The sequence below is a fragment of the Lagopus leucura genome, unplaced genomic scaffold (genome assembly GCF_019238085.1).
Source record: "Lagopus leucura isolate 7727_CA_CO unplaced genomic scaffold, USGS_WTPT01 Super-Scaffold_100157, whole genome shotgun sequence".
NCBI lineage: Eukaryota > Metazoa > Chordata > Aves > Galliformes > Phasianidae > Lagopus > Lagopus leucura.
In genome coordinates, this window is record NW_024962334.1 from 4117673 (window position 1) to 4142530 (window position 24858).

General features: G+C 39.1%; 1 protein-coding gene across 4 annotated transcripts; it reads right to left on the minus strand.

The window, feature by feature from the left end:
• Window positions 1-2121: 2121 nt before the first annotated feature.
• NT5C3A (5'-nucleotidase, cytosolic IIIA) lies at window positions 2122-24549 on the minus strand. Of its 4 annotated transcripts, none has more exons than XM_042888595.1 (10): window positions 24412-24493; window positions 13358-13464; window positions 7116-7214; window positions 6641-6710; window positions 5940-5986; window positions 5476-5561; window positions 5137-5226; window positions 3671-3833; window positions 3056-3256; window positions 2122-2459 (listed from the first exon to the last, which is right to left on the minus strand). In XM_042888595.1, the coding sequence occupies exons 2-10, from the start codon at window positions 13457-13459 to the stop codon at window positions 2358-2360; spliced, it is 960 nt and encodes a 319-aa protein (XP_042744529.1). In that variant the 5' UTR covers window positions 13460-13464; window positions 24412-24493; the 3' UTR covers window positions 2122-2357. The 4 variants fall into 4 exon arrangements, with proteins under 4 accessions (XP_042744529.1, XP_042744528.1, XP_042744530.1 ...); XM_042888594.1 differs by lacking the exon at window positions 24412-24493 and adding an exon at window positions 13844-14303; XM_042888596.1 differs by lacking the exon at window positions 24412-24493 and adding an exon at window positions 10899-10947 and having other exon boundaries at window positions 13358-13407.
• Between the last annotated feature and the right edge of the window lie 309 nt (window positions 24550-24858).

The following is a 24858-nucleotide window of genomic DNA, read 5'->3' on the forward strand; positions in this document are numbered from 1 at the left end:
CTGCTTCTTTCCTTCCTTCAAGTTTTGCTTATCGCCACCCTGCTCTACTGTCTGGCCTGGGCAGATGGGCTGCGGAGGGAGGGGCCTCAGGGCCTGGATGTGCAGGGTAGCTTGAGGAAACGCCCAAGCAGGAGAGGAAAGAGGACACATACGCCTTGCACACTGAGGAGTGTCTTTGCTGTCCCTAGTGCCTGCAAGCCTGTCTTGTCCCAGCGTGGTTGGCATGCTTCTAATACACACTGTCCGGCTCTCTTGTGACTGCTTGCACAAAGCTGCTCTGTCCAAGCTGAAGTTCTGCACCCCAAACTTCTGCCCTGGCCTGCGACTTCTTCCTCCCCTGTCCCATCCAATGCAGCTCCCAGATCTATGGCAGGTGCCCTGCTCAGCTGCGTTGCCCCAACTCCTCTCCTTCAGCTCATTCTGTGCACTGTTTCTACCTGCCAGATCTTTGCTCCTCTCAGTTACTCATCAACAGTGGCCTGAGCACGTTATTTTTTTTAATATGTGGGGAGAGCAGCAGCTCTGCTAATGCTGCAGCTGTTGGCAGCGCTTTCAAGCCCTTCTTATTCCAGGGCTTTGGCTGGCAGGCTCCTGGCAGGCTGGGCTGCTCTGTCTCCTCGTGTCACTGGCACCGCCAGGCTGCTTTCAGCTCTTCCAGGCTTCCACTGCTTGAGTAATGACTCAAATGGAAGGCAGCCAGGGCCATATCCAGGCATCTCCTGTTTTAAGCAGTTTTCTGCTCAAATGGATGGCTTCACAGGCTCCTGTTTTGGGGGATCCAGCTGCCCCCGTGCCGGGAGTAGGGAATTACATGACTGTGCATTGTATACAAGGAGCCCTGTGTAACTGAGGACAGTATGCAAGGTGATTATGAAAGGCTGCTCACAGTATGTTGGATTGGGTACCAAGACTTTGCCATGCATTCAAAGTGGAGGGATAACTGAATTTCAACTTACTGCAGGGGATGCAGAGTCGGGATAAGTCGGGAAGTTTTGCCTTGGAAAAGTTCAAGCAGGTGTGGTAACAGATAGAAGTCTGCTGATTTGGGGAAAAGGAATGGTTGGTGCTACTTAGTCAGCATTTGGGCTGAACAGGAAAGAGGCTTTTTTTTTTTTTTTAAGTTTAATTTGCTAGTGGGGATTTTGCTAGTTCAAGCCCTTAGGACCAAGGTTTCATCACTACTTTTAGCTTCTCCTACACTGATCAGAGCACGCTTCCAAAGCTGTGGCTACGTTAGGATGTATCACTCTGTATGCAGTGCTGAGAAGTACTGCAATGTGTTCAGTACACAAGAAATACTTTCTCAAGATTTGGTAGATGTTTAAACAGGTTTGAATAATAAAGCTGGAAGAGCTAGATGCTATACTGACCCTCATGCTTCGAATCTGCAGAGAGCAGAACGGTAACCTAAGGCCAGCCTGCAGTGGTTCCTTAACTGTTTCCAACGCACAGAACTTCTGGCAAGAAAACTTGATTTAGCACGATTGCTAAATGAGCTTTTAAAATCCAGGGTTAAGATCTAGCTTTGTTTTGATTTTCTGTTCAGAGCAGCTCACTGAGAATTCAAAGAGAAAGTACTTTAGACAAGCTCTATGAGCTCTGACATGAAGCAGCTGGTTGGGATTAAGAGCAGTACAGAAGTAGGATCTGAAAAGGAGCTGGTGGATGCTGTTAGCCTGTGAACCACCTGTTGGTAAAAGGTTGAGAAACTTCAGCTCAGGTGTACTGACTTCAAACAGTATGACTTCCCCACTCCACACTTTGTAATGATACAGAAACCTGTTAATAGGGAGCACTTTGTCTGAATTGGGTGGGTGAAGTATTTTTACTGAAGAAAAACATGTATGTGGCAGTCTGTAGCATGTGAGTATCTTTCAAAGTACAGCTGGGAATGAAATCTTTTCCTTTTCTAACACTGCATTGGAATCAGAGAGTTTTCTTCCCACATTTTGGATGACACTTTGAAAAAAGCAAAGGCAAAACAAACCCACATACGCTGCTTATTCAGAGCGTCTTCAGTTTCACACAATAGCCACATTTACTAAAATCTTCTTTAAAATGCCTGATTAAAAGACAGCAAATCACAGCACCCCTTCAGAAGCAGTTTATCACATCTGTAAATCCAATTTAAATGTAGTTTTAATAGGAGTGTGAGACAATAAAGAACAGCATAACAGCAGTAAAAGGAGCTTCTAGTTGACAATGGGTACCATATATACTTCAAAATACCAAAATGAGGATAAAAGTTTTAAATTAAACAGTTCAGTCAATGAGTAACAGATACACTTAAGATTGCACGTGTGTGCTCTTCTATTCAGTTGCCTTCTGGAAAGAATGCAGTGACTTGAGACTGCAATTTACAGGATTTTCTGTAGGATGGAGTTGGCAACTTCCAGGGATTCATCTTTCACCAAGACAATATCGTAAGAGTCCATGTATTTTTCCAAAAGTTCATCTACCTAATTGCAGAAGGGATAAAGAGAGAGATCCACTTAGTTTTAGAATATAAATATATATAGGTCCTTAAAATATTGCCATCTTTTTCCATCAGATTCAGAGAATAAGCCATTCAAATTATGTCACTCCTATAAGGGAATTCCACAGGATGACAAAGAAAGAGAAAAGTGAAATTAATCGTGTTCATGTTCCAAGATAAACCTCACATTTATTCCAGATCCTCATACGCACAGATACTGGAAAAAAAACCTGCTTTCTCAGTTTTCCTAAAGATAGACAGAAATAGAAAACTGATTTTTTTTTTTTCTCATGAACAGAAATGGATGTACATTGGAAGTTGCTAACAGTTCTGTGTTTCTAAAGTTGGGGGGGAAATCATGGACAAAACTTGTTATTTGGAACATTACAGTTTTGCTCAATTATCAGTCCAGTATTAGAAGGTGGGACTTGGAAAGAACTAGAAGAAATCCATGAAACATGTTGAGATTTCCATACAAGTATGGGCCAAATACTTGCTTTGTTATTTAATGACTGTAATTGACTCGTTGCTAGTTCACAAGTATTTCATTCCAAGCTACAAGGATCTAAGGCCACTTACTTTATCATTGAGATAACCAATCTTAAGAATGTGCTCAACATTTGCTACTCCATCTGCCATACTCAAGTCTCCTTGGGAATCACCCAGCAGTATGATATTACTGTTGTCTTTCAGTTGTTTAAAATACTCAGTATTCTTCAAGGCACCATCATGTTTGTTGTAAACATGAATCAATTCTCCTTTAAATCCTTTTAATATCCCCTATTAAGAAAACACAAGTTATTTCTAGCGTTATACAGACAAAATATAATATAGAATGAAGTAGATTTTAATCTATAAATACACTTTTAACTCTTTAATTATGAACAAGGTAAATAACTGTTAGATAACTGAATGACTGTAATTGTTAAGATTAGAGAGGCAGTGATCTTCCCTGCCTGGAGGAGTATTGCTGTACTGGGCTGATTATGAGGAAATGAATTATACTAAGTCACATCACCTAAACAGTGTTTGATTTATTACCCTCTGCTTGCTTTTGTGTTTGAGAGAGTGTTGAATATGCAATTCTGATTTTCTATACAGCAGGGCAGATGGCTACATCTGATGGATTAAAATGTTCACCTCGTAGTATATATAAATAGCAACTAAATCCCACAAGCAATCCCATATACTTACATTTTCATCAAAATCCATGAAATTGGAAACAACTTTGACATTAGAATGGTAGACTCCAGCCTGGTGGATAACTTCCTCAAGAATATCTCCAATCCCAGCAGAAAATATGAACACAGGAATATTATGTTCACTCAGCTTATCAAAGAAGTTCTCGTATCCTTCCCTGCAACACAGGATGTAAATCAAAGCCAAATTTCAATTTAAAAAAGGCAAAAAACATCAGAGTTTTCTGAAAACATTTACATCATCTTTGGAAAAGAAAATGACAACATTCTTGTCACTCTTTTCTGAGAGGTTTTTAGTTGTCAGTACCCAGATCGTAACTACATACAGTATTCCAGGAACAAGATATTATTTCCATACACTTCTCTGCAGTGACACTGAATGGTAGAATTTTACTTTATCATGAAAGTTTTGGAGGAAATTTTAGCCTGTGAATGAAGACTCAACCTACACAGGCTTCGGCTTTCTGACAGCTGGAGGCTGTGTGCTTGCTGGTTTTGCAAAAGAGAAGAATTTAATCAATGTGGTAACAGTTTCAGAAGTTAAGTTTTAACATCCTGTTTCACTATTCCAAAATTTACACAGTTCTGGAGTGTTTTAAAACAGATGGGAGCCAAAGCACATAGTATGTTTCAGGATTTTGCTAGCTCTTAAACTTACCTTTAGCCACAGAAGAACAATATTTAAGACAAACAGGCAACGTGTTCCTCATGTCACTGCATTCTATCTCAGATAAAACTACTGCAGGGAATGTTTTTACAGGAATAAAGATGCACTCTTTAAATAAATAAAAAAAGGCACCAGTGCAACTTTAAGAGGATGAAAGTCCGCAGAAATGAACTCTACTGGAGACAGCACTCAAAAACAAACCCCAAAAAAGTAGTTTCTCATCTCTGGTTTATATGGTGTGATCACTACAGGCCTTTACCTTCAGAATATCAATAAGGATATGAAGAGTTCTCTGTATTCCAAGAATAAGATGTCACATGCTCAGGAATTTTTCCCCCATAAAAACACACAGTAAGAATATACAGAAATTGTTTCAAAAGAGAATTATTCAAATTATTATTTTCAGTCTGGAGAAGAGGACGCTTAGAGGAGACCTTATTGCTCTCTATAACTACCTGAAGGGAGGTTGTAGAGAGCTGGGGGGTCAGCCCCTTCTCTTGTGTAACTGGTGATAGGACTGGAGGGAATGGCTTCAAGCTGCACCAGGGGAGATTCAGGCTGGATGTCAGGAAATAGTACTCCTCTGAAAGAGTGGTCAGGCACTGGAATGGGCTGCGCAGGGAGGTGGTGGAGTCACCAACCCTGGAGGTGTTCAAGGAACAGTTGGATGTTGTGTTGAGGGACGTGGTGTAGTGAGAACTATTGCTGATGGGTGGATGGTTGGACTGGGTGATCCTGTAGGTCTTTTCCAACCATGGTGATTCTATGATTTTATGAAATTAAAAGAAACTTACTTCAGCATAACGTCAGATTCTCTCACAACTTCTGCAAACTTATCCTTTTGTAAGCCCTGTTCGATGAGTAGTGCATGAGATTTATTGTACCTAGAACATAAAAAGTAGGTTGGGCAACTTACTCACATGTCATTAACAAAAGCATCCTGTGCTTTTATCTTTTGTTAATTCGTATTAACAGCAAAACAAGAACAGTAGTGTAACCCTCAGTAGATTGATTCGGTTAATGCATTAAAGCTAATTACTACCATTAATATCATTTTAAAAAGTTACTTATTTTTAAATCTAATCTATCACTAAGCCTAATTTTAATGCGATATGAACACAGATTTCTCTTACCATTCTACCATATATGGATATTTTTCTTCAATAGTGAGGGCTGGGTCAATTTCAATAGCATAATATGTTTCTTTCAGCTGCAATAACTGAAGGAAAATAAAACACAGATATTTAATATATTTTTATGAAATAGTGCTTGGTATTTAGTCTTCAAAACAACTTTTTAAATTCTAGATACATTATTTAAATGAAACGGAATTTTAAATACTCTTTGTACAATAAAAAGTCAGATTGCACATATCCCTATGCATAAACATTGGATGCTAAACTAAACCATATGCTACTATCAAGAATAGAAGTATTTCTGTTCACTTCTTAGTGACTGGATGCCTAAAGTCAGTCAGAGAGATCTCAGAGCTTCAAGCATTTGAAGATATCATGTCTCGTAGTGCTGGCACTCTACAGCCAGGGATAAAACCAGTTGTCTGTGCAACAAACAAGCAGCTGGTCTGTTTTCCATTTACCTTTTTCCGGCATTCCTCTGTGATGAGCTTAGAGTTATCAATGATGTCTGGAGAGGTGGAAAAAAAAGGTGTTAAACAAGCCATTACGTTTCATTCACTTCACTGTATGCTGTAAATGGCACAGAAGACAATGTTTGACAACATACTATTATTACCTCAGTTTTTCTTGCCATCAACCAACAAAAGGCACATTTTTCTTCATAAGCATGATGATACTACTAACCTCCCCTCAAAAGGTCAGTGACAAATCTCTTGAGATTGTTTCTGAAATAATTATCAGGCAATCTACGTTTTAAGATCCCTACTTCATTATTATTATTTGTTCTAGAAGGCTACAGCACAAAAATGTCAAGAATTCCAAGGGCTTTACTATTTAATTCTTGCAGGTGTCAGGACTATTATGGGCTTTTCAACAACAGAAGTCAACCCTACTATCTAGTCACTAACTTCTTGTAGTTCAGATCTTAGTTTCTAATTGTGAATGACAACTGATTTCAATTCACACAGATAGTAATTAAAATATATATGCATACAACACATAGACTCTCACTACAATAGTTTACTAGAATGTGCAGCCTCAGTAACAAGTCAGTAGAAAATCTCATGTGTTTAGAAATAATATAGATAGAAAATTAAATTCTTAGGAAAACGGAAAGGAGTGAATGAACCAATCCATATTAAAAAAAAAAAAAAGTACTCACTATGACAAGTTGGACATCTTTTTCCATTGTAGGAAAATCTACTTAATGTCATATCAAAATCTGTAATAATCTATTTAAGGAAAGAAAAAGCAAAACTGTCTTACAACACAGAGGGACAAAATAAAGAATGGATAGAAATTCTGTTGCAGTTGAGTAGCATATTTTTCACAGAAGCCTGTTTTACTATAAGATAAGCCAGAGTATGCCATATTTTTTTTTGAAGAAAATTGTTTTTCTAATTCCTTTGATTGGAATACATCCTGAAAATACTAAGCTTGCATATTTATATCATTTACTTGACTGGCTGAATTACAGTTGGATCAACAAGGCCTATTAAAAGAGGTAACAGATGTCAAGTTTTGGAGGTTACCTGAAGGCTGATTTGTTATATATATAGATCAGATTTTTTTGGCACGCAGCAACAATCATATGATTACTTTCATTCTGAACTGGTTACACCTTTTACTATTTTTACCTGAAGTTTAGCAGCTCCTCCTTTGATGAGGCCACAAATAATCTCTTCTACTCTCCCCGGGTCCTTAATGTGGACAGTCTTCTTCTGAAATTCTGGCATCTGTGAAGAGTAAGAACAAAGACAGAAATATACCTGCTGGGGAGTGAGGAATATCAGCTATCCATCAGTCTGGAAGCTCTGCTGTTTCAGATTCATACTTAGGACAGGAAGGGAAGTTAAAAATGAGACGAAACAGAAAACTTGCTGCAAGCATTAAGTGATGACTGTGTACAATTTTTGGTTTCAACATCTGTTTTTTTTTTTTCCTTTTCCTGATATCAAATTATTCAGTAAGCTGACACTTAGAGAAAATAACTGTATTTGCAGGAAAAAGGAGATGTACAGAAACAGGACGTAAGGATCACCTTGTGGTTGAGTTATGTCTCTAGGAGGTGGCACATCTTAAGAGCTAGCTTTTTGTGCAATTATTATTAAGAACTAATAAGAACAAACTGTCAGTCAAATTGTAGCCGTGGTGTGCTTTAGGAAAAAGATGACATTAGTCTCTTTAACTATTGCAAACACATGCATTTGTAATGGAAAGGATCCTCCTGTGTGAGGGAAAAGGAGCTGAAAGTACTTTAAAATATTATCTACCATCCACTTTGCAAACTATTACAGCTACATCATTCTCAGCAGATATTTGTTCAACTCATTCCTCAACAGCTCTACTCACACATCCTTTCTTTTTCCTGAGAAAGTATTCTACTGCTCACCTGTCTTTACGTTCAGAAAGGTTAGCTTAATCTTTATCAAACACTGCTTCCTCTAATTTTAGCTAATTCAACTCAGAGTAAAGGATTCTTTATCACAGGTTCTCACTTCAGTCCTTCTCCCCTCTTTGTGATCTGAGGAAACCTGATTGCTTCAATTTTCTTTTACAGGGCACATTTTTTCCACATCTCTGACAGTTCTTGATTTTGTCCTGGCCCACTTATTTGAATCATAACATCCTTCAGCACACCTGCATCTCAGTATCATTTTTCTGCTCTGAAATGGCCTCAGCTGAAGGGCTACTTTGCCCTTTCAATGTAATACCTTTGCATATAAATTTGATATATTTTGTTAGAAAGGTGATATTGACTCAAATACTGTTGGTAATTGCCGAATACTTTTCTTTAATTATGCTTAGCTAGAAACAAATAGTTGCACGAAGTGTCAATTTTACATTTAGTCAACCTAAATTGTAATGCTTCTGCCACACCAATGTTACTATTCGTCAAATATGACAAATAATTTGAATTTAATAGCCAATTTCTGGCTGATGTCCACAGATGAGACAGTAAAGAAAACAGAAAATGGAGATCTTTCCACAACCCTAATTGTGAGTTTTTGACAGTTTTTTTTTTTTTTTAAGTCTTCCACCCACCCAACAAGTTTTGCATATACCAGAGTTCTTTGCCAACGATTCTCAAGTCATGGAAGGGCATTTGCTACCTCTTTGCTTCGTAAGCCTCGCAAAGAAAGAAACTGCATTTCTCTTATTCAGTTTGGAAGATGTAGGGCTTTCCTGTTTTTCTTCAGATGTGAGCAATACACAGAAAAAGTCTTTGCCATAGCATAAGTGATGCGTTCTAACCCAAGATAGCTGTTCTTTTCTGTGTAGCTGCAGTGCCTCGTTGCTTTCATTAACACAGCAAATTCAAAAAAGGTACCCATGGATTAATTTACAGCTGTCAACTGCATCCCAGATTGGGATTCACGGAGAAAGCTAATCAGCACAGAGTGTCTTTGTGAAAGGTATCTATTGAAGAATTCCCTCATCTTTGGAGAAATACATCTCTAAAGCATTGACAGATATTAATTCACAATTATAAGTAGATGTAAATCAAGTGCTCTTGTTGCATAAACCAAAACATAACAACCTGCAACCCTTTAAAGGTGTGTTTCAGTACTACTTTTGTATTTAACACAGTGCTGGTAAACTAAACTTGGTGGTATACAGTGATTGTTTCTCTATAATGAAAGACAAAGCAATTTGACTGCTTTATAAACCTTTCACTGTGAATTGACTGATCAAATTCCTTTGACTTTCAGGAAGCACATTATATTTTAGATCTGGAATGCAAAAGTTAAACAAAGTGAAATCTAAATGTTCCTTTTTTTTGTAAGAAGTAGTTCAAATATTATTTGGTTTACTTAGATACTAAGCAACAGGCTTCATAATGCACCTGATCTAAACAGACTAGTTGGTGGAGATGAAGAAATCACAGGGAGAGACTACATGAGGAAAGCTGGATTGCTTGCAAGTGTTTTACTAGCAGAGGCCTTTTGTAAATTTTTGAAACACCACCCTTAGTAAAGAATTCAGCAGGGTATGTTAAGAGATTGCTTAAGATTTTGAGTATGATGAAAGTTTCCTGCTCTGGTGTTGTAAACTTATAGCTCTATTCAAGGTCACTTTTTTTTTTTTTTTTTTGGTTATTTCTAATACATTTTTCATTTTTACATATGAATTGAAGTCAGTTGAAGAGCCAGTATTTTAATTTAGAGGAAAAAAAATATCTTCTGCAATGAGTATAACCCATGAAATGTCACTACCACAAGTATGCTCACAGTCAAACCCAAGTTTTCGCTATGGATATGGAATTTATGATAGACTCAGTGCCCCACACAAGTACAGTCAGACCAAAGAGCTACTGTTTTGATCACTACTTCCTTGCAATTCACATTTGCAACTGAACTTTAAGAACAACTATTTTACTTGGGCTTTATTTATTAGAAGTAAGTGGAACTACTCAATAAGCGATCACCAGTTTTCTAACAAACTGTCTTCTCCTGGGTCTTCTGCCCAGTCTTGCTGTTGGTTTTTGTTCTGTATCTGCCATTCCTCATAGTTGAAATAGACAAACAGATTCAAATTGCATGGAACTGGTAAGATAGATAAAAGAACAAAGTGTGAAATGATGCTAGTAAAAGAACAGTAAATAATGTGAGAAAACTTGTGTTTCTACAGACTGCTCAATAAAGCTCTAGGATTCAACTCAATGTATGCAGAAGGCCCATAATTCTGATGCACAGTTGACAGGAAAGAACATATATACTTAAAGGGAAGTTTTTGCTTGAGAGGGTGGTGAGGTGCTGGAACAGGCTGCCCGGCCCTGGGCCATCTGATCTAGTACCTGATACAGGGGCTGGCAAGCCTGTCTGTGGCAGGGGGGTTGGAACTAGATGATCTTGATCTCCCTTCCAACCTAAGCCATCCTGTGATTCTATGTGGAGAAACAACCAAGCAAAAATACTCCAGGGCACCTAGCAAAGACAAGAATGCTTGTAGGAGCAAGGAGCCTTCTATGTACAAGACTAAAACTACATAAGCACAGGAAAAGAAATTCGTATTTCATTGTGATACCTGAAAATACATCACATGGAGTCACCTTTATTCTGTCATGTTATAAAGGTGTGAGAAGAGTTTTACTTTCATATCAAGCACATCAACACATTACTGAAATAGTTCATAGAGACAGGTAGCTTTTGGAAGTCTATGTTAAAAGATGATAACTCCCAAGGGTAATTTGGGGCTGGCATATGCACTGGTCACAAACATATTTAAGTTTCTAGTCTCAAAGGTTTTTAAGGAGCTTTCAAAGAGAAGCAAGAAGGATAAAACTGAGAATGATTATTTTAAGGCGAAGCTTAATTTGATTTACGAAAAGGATAAAGAGATGGGATTATTTTTGATAGCAAGTACCTGGACTAAGGATGTAGGAAATTCTTTTGTAGTTAACAATGTTATATTCATACCTTGACGAATGAACAATATTGGATTCACGCAGGTGTGGAAATCCCCGTCCTACAAACCACAGAATGGTCATTTACAACAATGCCAGTTCTGAGCATAACATATCTATTTAGTACACGAGACATACACCTATATAGCTGGGTTAAATTAAGAGGAAATGTACATACTGTGAAGATCATTTTGAATTTTATTTGTTTTTAATGTTTCCTATATACAAATGGACAGCAAGCGTGCAAACAGAGTTGCTTTCATGTTGTATTTGGGTGCTGCTTATATACATCATCAGTATGTGAGACACTGTACATCTAAACATATGCAGCTCAGGTTATTAAACAAGAGTTGGTGATAATCTCTAAAATGGTACCCCAGCTAAGAAATAATTTACTGTGTACACAAGGTATAATTCATATTCTGGAATATGCTGAATTTTTGAATCTCCCCTCTACCCAGTAAAATAAAAATATTTCCTGTGATTAAAAAGAAATTAAAAAAATAAGGTCAATTGGAGTAGTAACTAATAAAAATACACTTGATGTGTAGGACAGCTGTGAAACCTTAGGTAGCTGTACTATTTGTAATTTTCAGTGGGGAAGGATGAATGACTTGTTATCTTAAACACATAGAGAAATGGCTTATTTCACAATAAAATTCAGATAAACTGACAGAAATATTACAACTAAAAATATAAAAGATTATCAGCCTAAGTCTGCTAAGCAGTGCTTCAAACAAGGACATGTAAAAATACTTTGCCTGATTTTTTTTCCAAGTACCCCTGTAAGACTTGTCAGATACAAATTTTTCTTATTTTACAATGACTAATCTCATATGGATGCATCACAAACAGCATTGCTACGAAAAACACCCTGCTCAGAGGTAGGTAAAATATTAAAGAGAATTTCTACAATTCTCAGAAAAGGAGAGAGTGCTTCAGATGACCACAATGTCATTAAAGTGATAGGAAAATGAAGAAGAACTAGCCACAATACTGCTGACAGTTTGTGAATTTCAAGTATGACATGATTTCGTTTTAACATCTGTTAGGAAACTTGTCTTACACTAGGCTCCAAACCAATTAACTTATGATAGAGGACACATAAGAATGGGCTGGCAACAAGAGGGATCCATTAGCATTATTTCTGAACAAGAAGAATGCGAATTTAAGTGATAAAATGGGTAAGGTTTAATTATTTGTTAATTTTCTAGCCTATGCTCATTTCTAGCCTGTGGTGACAACTCCCGGGTAAAATGCTATAAAAGATGTTTATTTTGGGAGCTGCAAATGCCCAATTCCAAGGTCTGAGACTAGCTATCACATATACTTACTTGTGGACGTGTACCAAAAAAGGCAGGGTATGGTATCAGTGATAGCTGTGAGATCTGATACCCTGGCAAGTTACAGAAAATTGGATCTTGGTGTTCTTGGGGACAGAAAGTGCACTTGGTGAAATTAGAAAGAAAAAGGGCACATCCCTTAATTGATAAACATATTTTCCATTTTCTCTTCCCCTTTGACATTATTGCAGAACGCTAATTTTATCTGCTTACTCTAGAAAACAAAGTTTACAAAAAAAAAGAAAAAAAAGTTTAAAAACCAAGCCAGCATCGTGTAACTTCTGCTATTTGCAATATTTGAAATGCAAGAAGCCACACTGGGGCTGGAACAAAAGCTGCAGTAAGGAATGTGTGTGTATCTTTTCCTCCGTCTGTGCTCGTACAGAGCTTCAATGTGCTCAAATAGAAATCAATTTACTTCAGACAACTTGAATTTTGGTCTTGGAGTGCAGCAGTTTTCTATCAGCAGCCCCAGCTGTCTGTTAGACAGGAACACCAGAAGTCATTGCAAGAGAGTGGAGTCTCACTTGACGTGCAGCTAAGGCAAGAGAATGGCACTGGTGATTATGCAGTCCATTAGCATGACCTGAACTAAGGACAGCTTTTTTTAATTTCTGATGACCCAAACCAAGAACATAATGCAGCTCATGTTCATGAGATGTAAACTCAAATATGGTAAGAAATCTCCAATAAATACTAACAATTAAGTTTTGCTGTTGGTAGTTTTGCCAAGAAATAGCCTTGGGAAAACTTACAGAGTAAATAGGCAATAGTTATATAATATAAATAGTTATTATGGAAATAGAACAACAGAACATTGAATATTGTCACAGTTGCTTGAAAATGTCCTGCAAAACTAGAAATCCCCTGGTTATGTGAAATAACTGTAAGTGGCTTTACTGCCTAAGCTATTTTAAGAAGCAGAGTATGATGCACACTAAATATATTTTTTTCCTGTTTTATTTTGCTTAATGATTTACATCTTTTTCCACTTAACGTGGTAGAATCTGATATTCGGTTTGGTTAGGAAAAATTAAAAAAAACAAGACACAAAACATAAAAATCTGAAAAGAGTGTTTACAGAAAACATGACAACAGTGTTTTCTCTTGTGCTTTTAAAGGAGAGTACCTGTGCGTTGAGCTTAGGGCACTCCTGATTCTTCTGTCCTTGATTTTGTCCTACTGCAACTGCATAGGTGGCAAGCAGAGTCCAGAGACGCAGGGCTTGCATACAGGCTGCCAACAAAAATCAACCAAATCCTTTTAAGAATTGGTCTGCTATATTACATGATGTTTGCTATTCCTGCTGTATAGAAATAAAAGCAGACATGCAAGGCACACAGCTAGGCCACTCTGAAAATACCCACGCTTAAGGCTACTCTGATACACATTTAAAAATAGAAGAATGTGCAAATTGAGTTATCCTATTCAATAAGAAAAAAAACCTGGTAAATATATTTATTCCTTCAAGGCTCTTGCCATTTCTAAACTAACAAATATATATCTTAGAAATACAATTTGTCCCAGTAAACAACCACATACAACGCCTCATCTAACTGGCTTAAAAATGCAAGCAGAAGATAGTCAGTCCTGTTGACAAGCTGTGCACACTTACCGGAGGGTTTTGCAGGAGCAGCTGCAGAAGCAAAAGAAAATTCCTCTTGCTTGAGAAGCACTAATATAGCAGCACAAGGTGCAGTTGAGGGCGTTTCCAAATACAGCCTGACTAATCCCCGTGCAAAACCCCAGGGTCCTGTGACGCACGTCAGCACTGCACAGCAGTTTGTTATGCTCAGCAGTGCAGCCCAACGGCGTACAGATGATCAGCTGGTGCACCAACAACAAAACCTTTGACCTTCACTGAATGAACGGCTTTCGTGGATGCAGCAGGCAAATCTGGACTGCTCCGACACAGGAAGGCGCTTGTTTCTCAGAGAAAAAGTGTATTACTTTTTAACTGTTCTACGGAATTTTTCAGAGCATTTTAGGGTTTCCTGTTGCAGTGCCACAAATTCCTTTCAGCTTCTTGATAGGGTGTCACAAAAATTAGCAAGGCAGCGTGCATTTATTTGCCTAGAAACAGCAAATTGATCACTTCAGTGATCTCCCTGCTTTGACTTTAAGTAAGCATGCAATACTGAAACAGGAAATGAAGGAGGTTTGTTTGTCGGGGCTTCTCAGTGAGTGACACACTGACTCAACATACTTGCAGAAGGTTGTCATTGGGCATACTGCCAGATCAAAGACTGTAACTAGGCGATAAGGAGGATGTATTTTATTTTTAGGAGGACGAAGGAGGTATTTTCTAACCGTGCTCCCACTTGTAAAGGCTTGAATGTGTCACATGAAGGCAACTCCGCTGTTGTAGCAACAGTACAAGCTTCCCCATGCTATACTTTAATTCATGTTCAGCCTTAGGTTTGTGATAACAATTTCAGGCTGTCAGGACAAGCTGCAAACACAGCAAACAAAACACATTACCAGAATTCTAGAAATACCTTCAGCTATGAAAATTTCCTTTTAAGGAATATGTGCTGTTTTTCTATGTTAAACAAATAATTAAAAAAAAATAGATCAGTGGCCATTTTCTGAATGGTACGATGGATGCATACAGGCTTTGTGCCCACATTCCAACTGTAGATCAGTATGCAGTCTGTCAGGTTTCCCCAGACTGCGACCTACAGAGAGTACCTCCATTTTTTCAGCTGTACACTGTAGCTTGATCCAGCAAACCAGTGAAGACTTCAGGTGATACCGAACACATGACTTTAATCAAAACTTATCCTCTTTGAATTGGACGAGTTCCTTCCAAATATACACGTCAAGGACAAGAGAAGAGCTGGAAAGATCTGTTCAAAATGTAAAGTAACCCCTGCAAAGACCACATGCAATAAGCCAAACTTAGTTGGCACTGGTAACTGCCAGGTATCATAGCTCTCATTCCATCTATTCATTTTGTCTTATGTACACCGTTGTTATACTAAGCACACAGATAATATTCCCTTTTATAGTATTTGTATATACAGTTCCTATGCTCTTAGCTGAAAGTATCTCCATAATGTCTGGGAAAGTTACGTATAGTGATGCAGTATTGAAAGTGATTATTTGCACAGTAAAAAGGTGTAGTTTGTAATAGTGTAGGATTTCTAGTTTTAGATATAATTCAGAAAGTAGCCATCTTTGAGCTCTTATATATCTCGAAGTTGACAACTTTGTACTGACATAAGTAAGTCCTGTAAACTTCATAGTTCAGACTGGGATGTGGTGGGTGCTGAGGCTGGCCTGCTGATATTTGGGTACCTAGTAGGAAAATTAATTCCAATGCTATCAAGAATTTAAAGAAAGTTAGCTTGCCATTTGTGAAAGTGAAAAACAAACAACACACACACATCATATGTATTCCTTTGTCTTTTTTTTAATTCACATGAGATTTAATACTGAAGGAAAGAGTTGCAGAAATTAACTCTAACTTTTACAGACTAATTTTGAGTATACCAGAGGAATTAGCATTTAAGATGTACAAATACAGTGTTAGCAAAAGTTAGAAAATGATGCAAGATTTCTGTAAGCATTAATACAGCCAACACCTAATTCTGAGAAAAACATCTAGACTATCTCTAATAACAGTATGCTTTCACTTTAATGAAAATACAGTACATGAAACAACTTAGAGCAGCTAAGAAATCTTTGCATCGTGTGCTTTACACAACTGAGAACAAGTGGCTACTGCTGACTTTGTTCTGTTAACAGATAAAGCAGAATTACTGTTTCTTTTTCAACGAGAGGGAAACAACATCCAGCGTGGTATTTCTACTCTCACAGTACCGAGGGTCATTTAATTATGTTTTGAGTGCCAGAAATGAAAGAGGTACTGCCATTTCAACAGATAGCTTCTATTTTAACTTACTTTCTTAGGCTGAAGGCCAAAGGGCCACGTAACTCAATTGCAGAATACTGTAAGCAGTAAAAGACTAAGAACAAAAAGAGCAAAGCCTTAAACATCAGGTGATTTGTTGGCAATATAAGACTATGAAAAGGTTCTACTTTCATCTGGTGGTGTGTTAAGTGAACTTGGTTTGTAGAGAATCAGGATGCTTTCGAAGTACTGAAAGTTTCTAGTCTAAAGCTAAGAAAAACTAGTTCTGCCAGTTTTACCTCTGCCCTACGTTCAACCTATTGGGAAAAGAAATGAACACAGCACAGATAAGGTATGTAAGCAAATCAGCTGACCTTTAAGTAAAAAGCTGAATACTTCAACTAAACTCAAAGCAGTTTGGAGAGATCAAGAAAGAAGTCATGTTAAAGTCTTTGCTGTTCTTTAGAATTGACTACAGAAAACAGAGCTCACTGAATGCTTCCACAGGACAAAGTTGAGCTTTTCATGAGCTTACTACCTTTCGGTCTTGATTAGCGAGCCTACTACTACTGAACAGCTTTGAATATACCTACATATATTTAGCATATTTCCCAATTTTAATAAAACCCACACAGAATTTTATACGTTACGGAATTTTCTTCTAATTTTTGCTTTTCTAATAAGTCTCACCAATATGTATTTTGCAAATTAGGAAACAGGGAAAATTAGGAAACAAATTGAACCTCAGCACTCAAACATTCAAACCGAGCAGAAAAAATACCCAAAAAAGAGAAAAAAAAATGTAATTCAAACATGATTTTTCTTCCTGCCCTAGTAAATTGAGTTGATGTGCATCATACTGCTACCAGCAATTGCTTTTTGTATTTGTAAATAACAACCATACTGAAAATAAGTGTTCAGCTTAATGAAATTGGGCTAAATAAAGCTTTGGAAGGATGTCTTGTGGGAATCATAGATAAACTGATTTTTCTGGTAGAGGTTTTACTGTAAAAAATGCTAGCCATACTTATAGTTGGTCTGACGCAATACAAAGCACTGTATGTAGATGAAAGTGTGTGTATGTATTACAGAGTTGTCTTGCAAGGAATGTAGATATGTAAGAGATTATTTAAACAGAAAGAGCATGAATAGCACTTGCTAGAAAAAAGTGCTCAGAAAGGGATTTTATTCAGGACTGGTAAGGACAAAACAAGAGCCTTCAGAACAAAAAAATCTCAATGTAAGACTTCTAAGATTCAGCAGTACCGCTGGGGATGAGCGTATGGTTTGGCTTCCCAACCATCGTGTTTCAATAACTGTAAAATAATGCACACACAGAACAGATGTGAAGAGGTCAATAATGTGTCCTAGGACATATTCAGCAACCTCATTCAAAACAGATTTTCTAGAACTCATCCCAAACCAATGCTTTTTTATGACACACGAGGTCATCTACAGACCTATAGACATAAAATTCCTTTAGAAAATTAAAACTTTTGAATTTGAGCTTTTCCTTAGTATTGCTACAGTAACAGGATGGATGTTGAAGTCTCACTACTTGAAAGATCCAATTCCCTCTCTTGTTACACAGAACGTAACACTTGCTGGAATAATGCTTACACAGGAGGTTGTTGGTAGAACGAATCCCTCTACAAAATATCTAGTCAAACAGTATCCAATCCTAAGTACTGACAGCATGTAGACACGGCCATATATTTATAAATTCTTAATTAGCTATCAGAAGTGCAGAAGCTCAGCTCGCATAATTATATAACTTCAACGAGCTGTACTTTTACTGTCCAAATTCTATGTTTGCATGTATACTTTTTATGAAATACCCTGTATTATTTCTATATGTACATACACTGAAAGAACTTAAAAACAAGTGCTTGCCTTCCTAGAAGCTTCCCATGTAATGTTGTATAGAATGGAGCTTGCATTAAGCCCAAGGCCTGGACCGAAACAGTTGCTGTTGATTCTCCTCTTATCTGCTTGCAAGAAGAAGAAGAAAAAAAGCTTAGATTCACTAAGCCTAAGAATTCTGTATCTAGATCAAATAAACTCTGACCCTTGAATGGCAGAGTTGCAGGACCCAGACTGAAAGCCAAGTCAGCAGGACAAAGTTTAACCCACAATTCATTACCAGACACTAAAATTCTCACGAAAGAATGCAGTGTTAATATAATACCGCAGTTAAAGTTGCATGCTGAGACTAAATAATTTATTTTTTAACTGCTATGATCTCTTACAGTACAGATCTTCACTTAAACATCTCAAAAAAAAAAAAAAAAAAAAAAAATCACTTAATTCTAAAGATGAAATGCAGCTACCACACACTCATGTTAAAGGTAATAGACAGTATGATGACTTGAAGTGTAATGCACTGCTTTGTGTCTGTGTCTCAATGCTTCATGGGTGTTTCTGGCTACTGATCCATTCAAAAATACAACAGGACAGACATCTTTTATTTCTTTACCTCTGGATTTGCCCTGTGGGAGGGATACAGGACCTGTTCAAAACACTTTGTATTACTTAATTGCCACTGCTGTGCTACTGCTATACAACATACTATACTACTACTGCTAATGCAGATGTAACTACTGCTTTGTACTAAACTCTACCCTTCAGTTTCATATATAACTTTTCCATGGCAACACAGACAAAAACGAGGCTTTCCCATTACTGATCTACGTTGCAAAGGCAGATGCACCCCCCAGGAAACAACCAATTGTTCATCTCTGCTGTTTCCACCAAAGAGTGAGAGCACTGAAGGAACAAGGTTAATGGTACACTTCAGTGGTACTCATTCTATCTGAGCATCATAGTGGAGAACCACAAACTCTTACGTAGAAACAAAAGCTCCAATAAATTTGGATTATTTTACTGATCCAATTTACAGAGCAGGCAATGAGTTCCTGGTATGAGAGTATGAAGGAAGCTATAGCTAACAAGTGAGGAAAAATTAGAAATAATTAGACTGGGAACCCTTCTTGGCAGCAAAATGTCATGGTTTCAGCTGGGACAGAATTGATTTGTTTTCTTCATAGTGTCTGGTAGGATGCTATGTTTTGACATTAGGAGAAAAACAGTGTTGATAACACACCCATGTTTTATTTGCTGCACAGTGCTGCATGGAGCCAAGGACACTTCAGTTTCTCACCTGGTACCGACCTGCCAGTGAGGAGTATGGGGGGGCACAAGAGGCTAGGAGAGAGGGGGACAGAACCAGGACACCTGACCTGAACTGGCCAAAGGGATATTCCATACTAATATTCCATGCCATATGACATAATGTGAGGAAACTACAGAACTGAGGGCAGTTGGCTGTGGGGTGGGGATTGGGACACTGCTGCTGCTTGGGGACAGGCCAGGCACTGGTCACAGGCTGGTAAACAGTTGGGCTGTACATTACTTTCTTTTTCCCCTGCTTCTCTCCCCAGTCCTACTGTATAGAGGGGGAGTGTATGAAAGACTGTGAGATGTTTAGCTGCCTGCTCTCTGAAATCACTGCTGAATCATAGCCTGAACCTCTGATTGACCACCTGAAGCAAGCACTGAGTCAGCCATGGGAGCACAGGTGAAGGCAATTCACCTGTGCTACCAGAAGGGGAAGAGCCTGGCTGCACCTCTCCTAGATCCCATTTAAGTGCTGACTGCCATGCAGGAAGGATCACTCCTCATGGAGAATATTGTAAGCCTACAACATTGGTAAGTATTTTTCACTTATTATCTTTCCGTTGTGATAATTCTACTTGGTCTAAAACTCTGTATGCCAATTGATTTTACACCTCTGTATGTTTATTGATTGTACACTAAACAAAAAGAATATAGTTATTTCAGGATTTAAACACAAGCGGTGTTACTTTTGACCTGTGAGTTGCAGTCTTAAGTTTATGTTCACTTCAAGAAAAATACTTTTTTAACATTTAAATAAAAAAAGTCTCAATACCTGGCATGATCAAATTAGGAAAACCCAGTGGACTTTCAAGGAAGGATATGATTGTTTAAACAGTCTGAAAAGTTGTCAGTGATAGAGGGGAGCAGTACAGCAGCCACAGATGCCAAATTAAATGGTGGTGCTAGTCAAAGTGCTGCATGATTGCCTAGGGATTAAGAAGCTGCCTGCAGCAATTGTGTTAAGTTCTTTGATGTTTGAAAGCAGCAGATCATTGCTGAGTACTTCTCCAAACAAGAAAGCAACTGCAACTTCTATACATGACTGTCATATGGAGACCTATCTCAGGATCTTGCTGCAGACCAACTGCTGCACAGCAATTTGACTGGAAGGAGCCCAGAGGAAAAGGCTGTCTTGATAGGAGTCCTAAGTTAGTTCTTCATACTTACAACTACAGTATGCTCAGCAAATTATTTTGCCCAGACTTGTCTGGCCTTATATCTCTCTGCATGCTACTTAGAAAAGGAGGGTGGGGAAAGTGGTTGCGAGCTATTTCTGCTTCTTGGCTGCTGTCAGCATGTGATGGGAGCAGCCAAGTTTCGGTGCTGAACATTTAACAGGCAGCAGACATAGCTGCTGCACCAGGCCCTGTGTGTGCAGGAGCAGTTCAGTTCTACATATCTGATCTAGAGACAGCAATGGCCAGGAAATGCCAGTTGTTGTTCTACAGGGCATCTTAAATGACAAGTTGTTTGCAATGAGTGTTAATCCACCTTCAGAGAGCTGCTCTGCAACTGACGGGAAGTGCACACTGCAGCCACCTGCTGTTTGGCACTGCCTGCTGCAGCTGCACTTCCTACAAGTGACTGCTTGAGAACTAAGTACCTTCTGACAACTGCACCAGCTTACAGCAATAAGGTCTGTCAGGCTGCTCCTCTCTCACGCTGTTTTTCCTTGAAGTCACTTCAAGGCTTACTCTTCACAGCCTTTAGTGCACTGGGAAACAGTATGCTTGTATGCATGTGTGGAGAGAGGAAAAGGGACTGACATGTTGAAGACAATTACCATGAAGTAGAACTTGACAAGACAGGAAAAAAAATAGATAATTTGCCTATGAATTATATTCATTTAAGTGCCTGTAAATGGTAAGAGGCGGACATTCACATTTCTTGAAGCAAGGTACCTCAAAAGATAACATACTTTGAAACATTTTCCAGACCTGTTGTGACAATTTAAGACAAACTGTGTCACTTTTACCTCTACAGCTACAATTAAAATCACTATTGAATTTCCAGCAACACCCAGGAGGTCTCACACGATACATGAGAGTGTCCACCTTCCTTCCACTCTGCTTTTTGATCCCCATCTGCTGAGGCTCATACTCATCTTTGCCTTTGTAGAGGAAAAAATACTTGTCTGACAGAATTTCACATACTAGCAATTTAGATTACTGAAGAATAGTGTCATCAATATACTATGTATTATATGCTCCTTCATTTCCTTCTCTGCTTGGAGGCCGCTGACTCACAGCAGTGTGAAGATCTGTATCCTTCACTTGCCAGTCTAGGTGATCAAGGTAATGACAAGTAAAGGAAAATAACAATAATAAAGCCTTTGCACACAACCTTATGACAGTCATGCTCATAGAATACTTCTTAAGCAGAGAGATAAGTAACAGCTACTTCATTTCTTACTGTTTTTACTTATTTCTCCTCAGGTAAACTTGAACCCTGCAAGACTCATGCATTTCTCTTCCCCTTTCACAAGGCACTAAAAAGGAAACAGGCGCCAGAAGCATCCAATAGCAGGTGGTTGAAAAGTTTCCTCTGAAGGAAACTGCTTTTTAAAGGGATTTTAAATTTGTAATCATTGAAGTTGGATACAGTCTGTTTCATGGAACTTCACATGTCTGCCTCAACGTTTACTGATAACACCTCTCTTACTTTGAAAATGGAGCCAAAGTACATTAAGTATTGCCTAGGATAAAATCTCTTAGATGGTCAATGGAAACAATATTTTCATACTTAAATTCCAAGCTTAAACCTTTGCTTTGAACCAAGAAGCAGTATTTTTTTTCTTGAGTATTTATTAAGCTTAAATTTGGATACCAGCTTAATTGTTTGGCTAAAGAATTCATCTATTGGAAAGTGAGACAGATCTGTGAATTTCATTACTCTTTTCATTCAACAAGGCAACGTGGTTACACTTGTATTTTGCACAACACTTGAGAATTTACTTTCCATTAAGGATTCTTGGCAATGTCATCCCTGATAACAGCTTGCTTTACAGCTATTCTATTTGATTCACAAAGGCCGCTCTCCTTTTAGTATTTAAACATTGCTGTAGCCCAGCTTTTACTGGGCTACAGATGGTTCTTATATTCACCTAATTGTAACTAAGAAAAAAGTAAAAAATTTGCTGTAATTAATAATTATTAAAAACTACTACAGTGTGAAAAAATAAAGTCACGTAACTAAAGTATGAACAGGCTGGGATTCCTACAGATTTTGGTAGAAGTTGCAAGCCTGTGTTCTTCTGAGTCTACAAAGCGTAACCATCATCAAAGAAAACTAACAACAAAAAAAATCTACAAAACTAGAAGAGCAACCCAGAAATTTTCAATTTGATACCTGAATGCCAAACACTGGCCTGGCACAATAACTCATGTACTATAAAGATGTATTTTAACAAAGCACTATTAGTTTTCCCTACCATGCTAACTCACGCTATGTTACTGACTGGAAAACTGCACCTTCTCAAAGGTCTCTCCCTGATTAAGTAATAGAGACACAGCATCTTGTAAATAGAAAATGTTGAATGAAATCTGTACCGGTGGATAAAACCATTTCAGAAACTTCTCCAGAATGCAAAATATTCATGTAAAATTAGCACTTACATGCATTTTCTCCCTTATTTGAGAGACTAAAATCCTTGGCATGACGTTTACATAATTTCCTTATGGTGAAATAAGAGAAACATCCCAGCCTGGTTACATATATTCATGGGAAATACTCCTTGAAGAAGAAAGAAGGCTTGCAGCTGATGAACTAAAGACGTTAACTGAGGGAACTGCCACTTCAACTGCCAGTTGAAGTGACAGCTCGACAAGCACAGAGCATTGACGTATTGTATATAATCAGTAAAATATTTTCGTACAAGAAAGCTGCCATGCTTCGAGCAAGCTCTGCCTTTCCCTTGTAACTTAAAGTTCTGAACAGCTGTGATCCTAGAGGCAGAATTTTCAGATGTATCTACTTAGGATCGCAGATCCGTATAACTGAAAATGTTATCTGACGTGCTTACCTGAGAGATTTGTTTACCAGAAATCCATTTATCATTGACACAACCGTGTTTGTTTGGTTGGTTTTTTTAGTAACACAGGCAAAATCTTTACAACAAATTTAAAAAGCTAATCTTGCTGGCCTAAACATAATCTAAATATTGCACAGTTAATAGAAACACACCTTTAAAAACCATTAGGCATTTTTGGAACAACAGTGCACGTGTGGTATTGGGGACGGGAGCTGGTGACAACTATTTGCTCGACGTGGATTTACAGATTTACAGACATGGAATGTCTGTATCGTAGAATCATAGAATGGAATCGTAGGATGGCCTGGGTTGAAAAGGACCACGATGATCATCTAATTTCAACCCCCCTGCTATGTGCAGGGTCACCAACCACCAGACCAGGCTGCCCAGAGCCTGTATGACCAGGCTTCCACGTTCTGTTGATCTATTGCCCGTGCCAGTATTATCAGTACTAGAATTTAGAAATAATTATTTGTAGTTATCCAGTGTAATGGACAGCTACATAAGAAGTGAATAATTTCAAATATACTATAATAAAAAGTGAATGTTTTCAAATGAAGGTCACCGAGCAATGTGACGGATGACTGCAAACACCACTGAAGCACTTTATCCAGCAGCCAGCACAAGGGCTGTGGTTAAGAATGCTCACTGGAATTCTTCTCCGGGCCCACGTTTATCAAACACGGCACTGTACGGTTTCTGTCGTGCACCACAGCCAAGCGAGACACCTCGCTCTGCATACGCAGCCCTGCTCTCAGCAAACTCTTCGTGTTTCCGTGTGTAAATCAATTGAAACACCTGAGCTCCTGGCGAGGTCCTGCAGGGACTCGAAGGACAGCCACCGCGCGCTGATTTCCGTTCGGTCCTCCAGCACGGTGACACCGACAGATAAACGCGAGGTGCGAAGGCTATCGGGGCGTTATGTCCCCTTACACCCAGCTTTACACCAGCGGTCATCTGAATAACTCTCGACACAACAAATCTACCAAAGCCGACACCGAGACGGCTCAATCTTTGTGCGGTACCCGAACGGGCGCTGCTTGCCAGTGTCACAGAGGCACGACACGCCCGCTGTTGCCCTTCAGGAGCCACAACCCCGAGCCCGGCCTCTCACACGTACCATCTCGATGATCTTCGTCTTCCTGCCCGTCTTCTTCTTCATGGTGAAGATGTACTGTGCCAGCACCACGCCGCCCACCAGGGCGCACACGCTGGCGCTGGCCACCGCCCCCACCTTGGCCACGGCCGCGCGGTCCATGGCAGCACGCCGCCCCCAGCCCGCCCGGCGGGCGCGCAGCACGGCACCGAACCCACGCGGGGCGCTGAGGGCGGGCGGGACCACGAGCGCGAATGGGGGAGCGCGGGGGGACGGCGTGCTGCAGGGAGGCGAGCCGGAGTGCGGGAGAGAGAGCTGCGAGAAGGGGGAGAACCCCCCGGGAGCTGAGGAAGCTCCGAAGGAACGCAGGCGAACCTCCTGCTTTCCAGCTTATCACCACCCTTCCCCCCCCCCCCCCCCCCCCGCGGGTGGAAGTGGGAGAACCCGGCGCGCCGGCCACACTTCCGGCAG

What these genes read in the sequence shown, in the direction of transcription:
- NT5C3A (XM_042888593.1), bottom strand. Translation starts at nt 24,549, where the DNA reads ATGGACCGCGCGGCCGTGGCCAAGGTGGGGGCGGTGGCCAGCGCCAGC. An exon ending in GAGGAGCTGCTAAACTTCAG is followed by an intron (nt 6,711 to 7,115) that starts GTAAAAATAGTA and finishes TTCCTTAAATAG; the next exon opens with ATTATTACAGATTTTGATAT. An exon ending in CAGAGGAATGCCGGAAAAAG is followed by an intron (nt 5,562 to 5,939) that starts GTAAATGGAAAA and finishes ATTTTCCTTCAG; the next exon opens with TTATTGCAGCTGAAAGAAAC.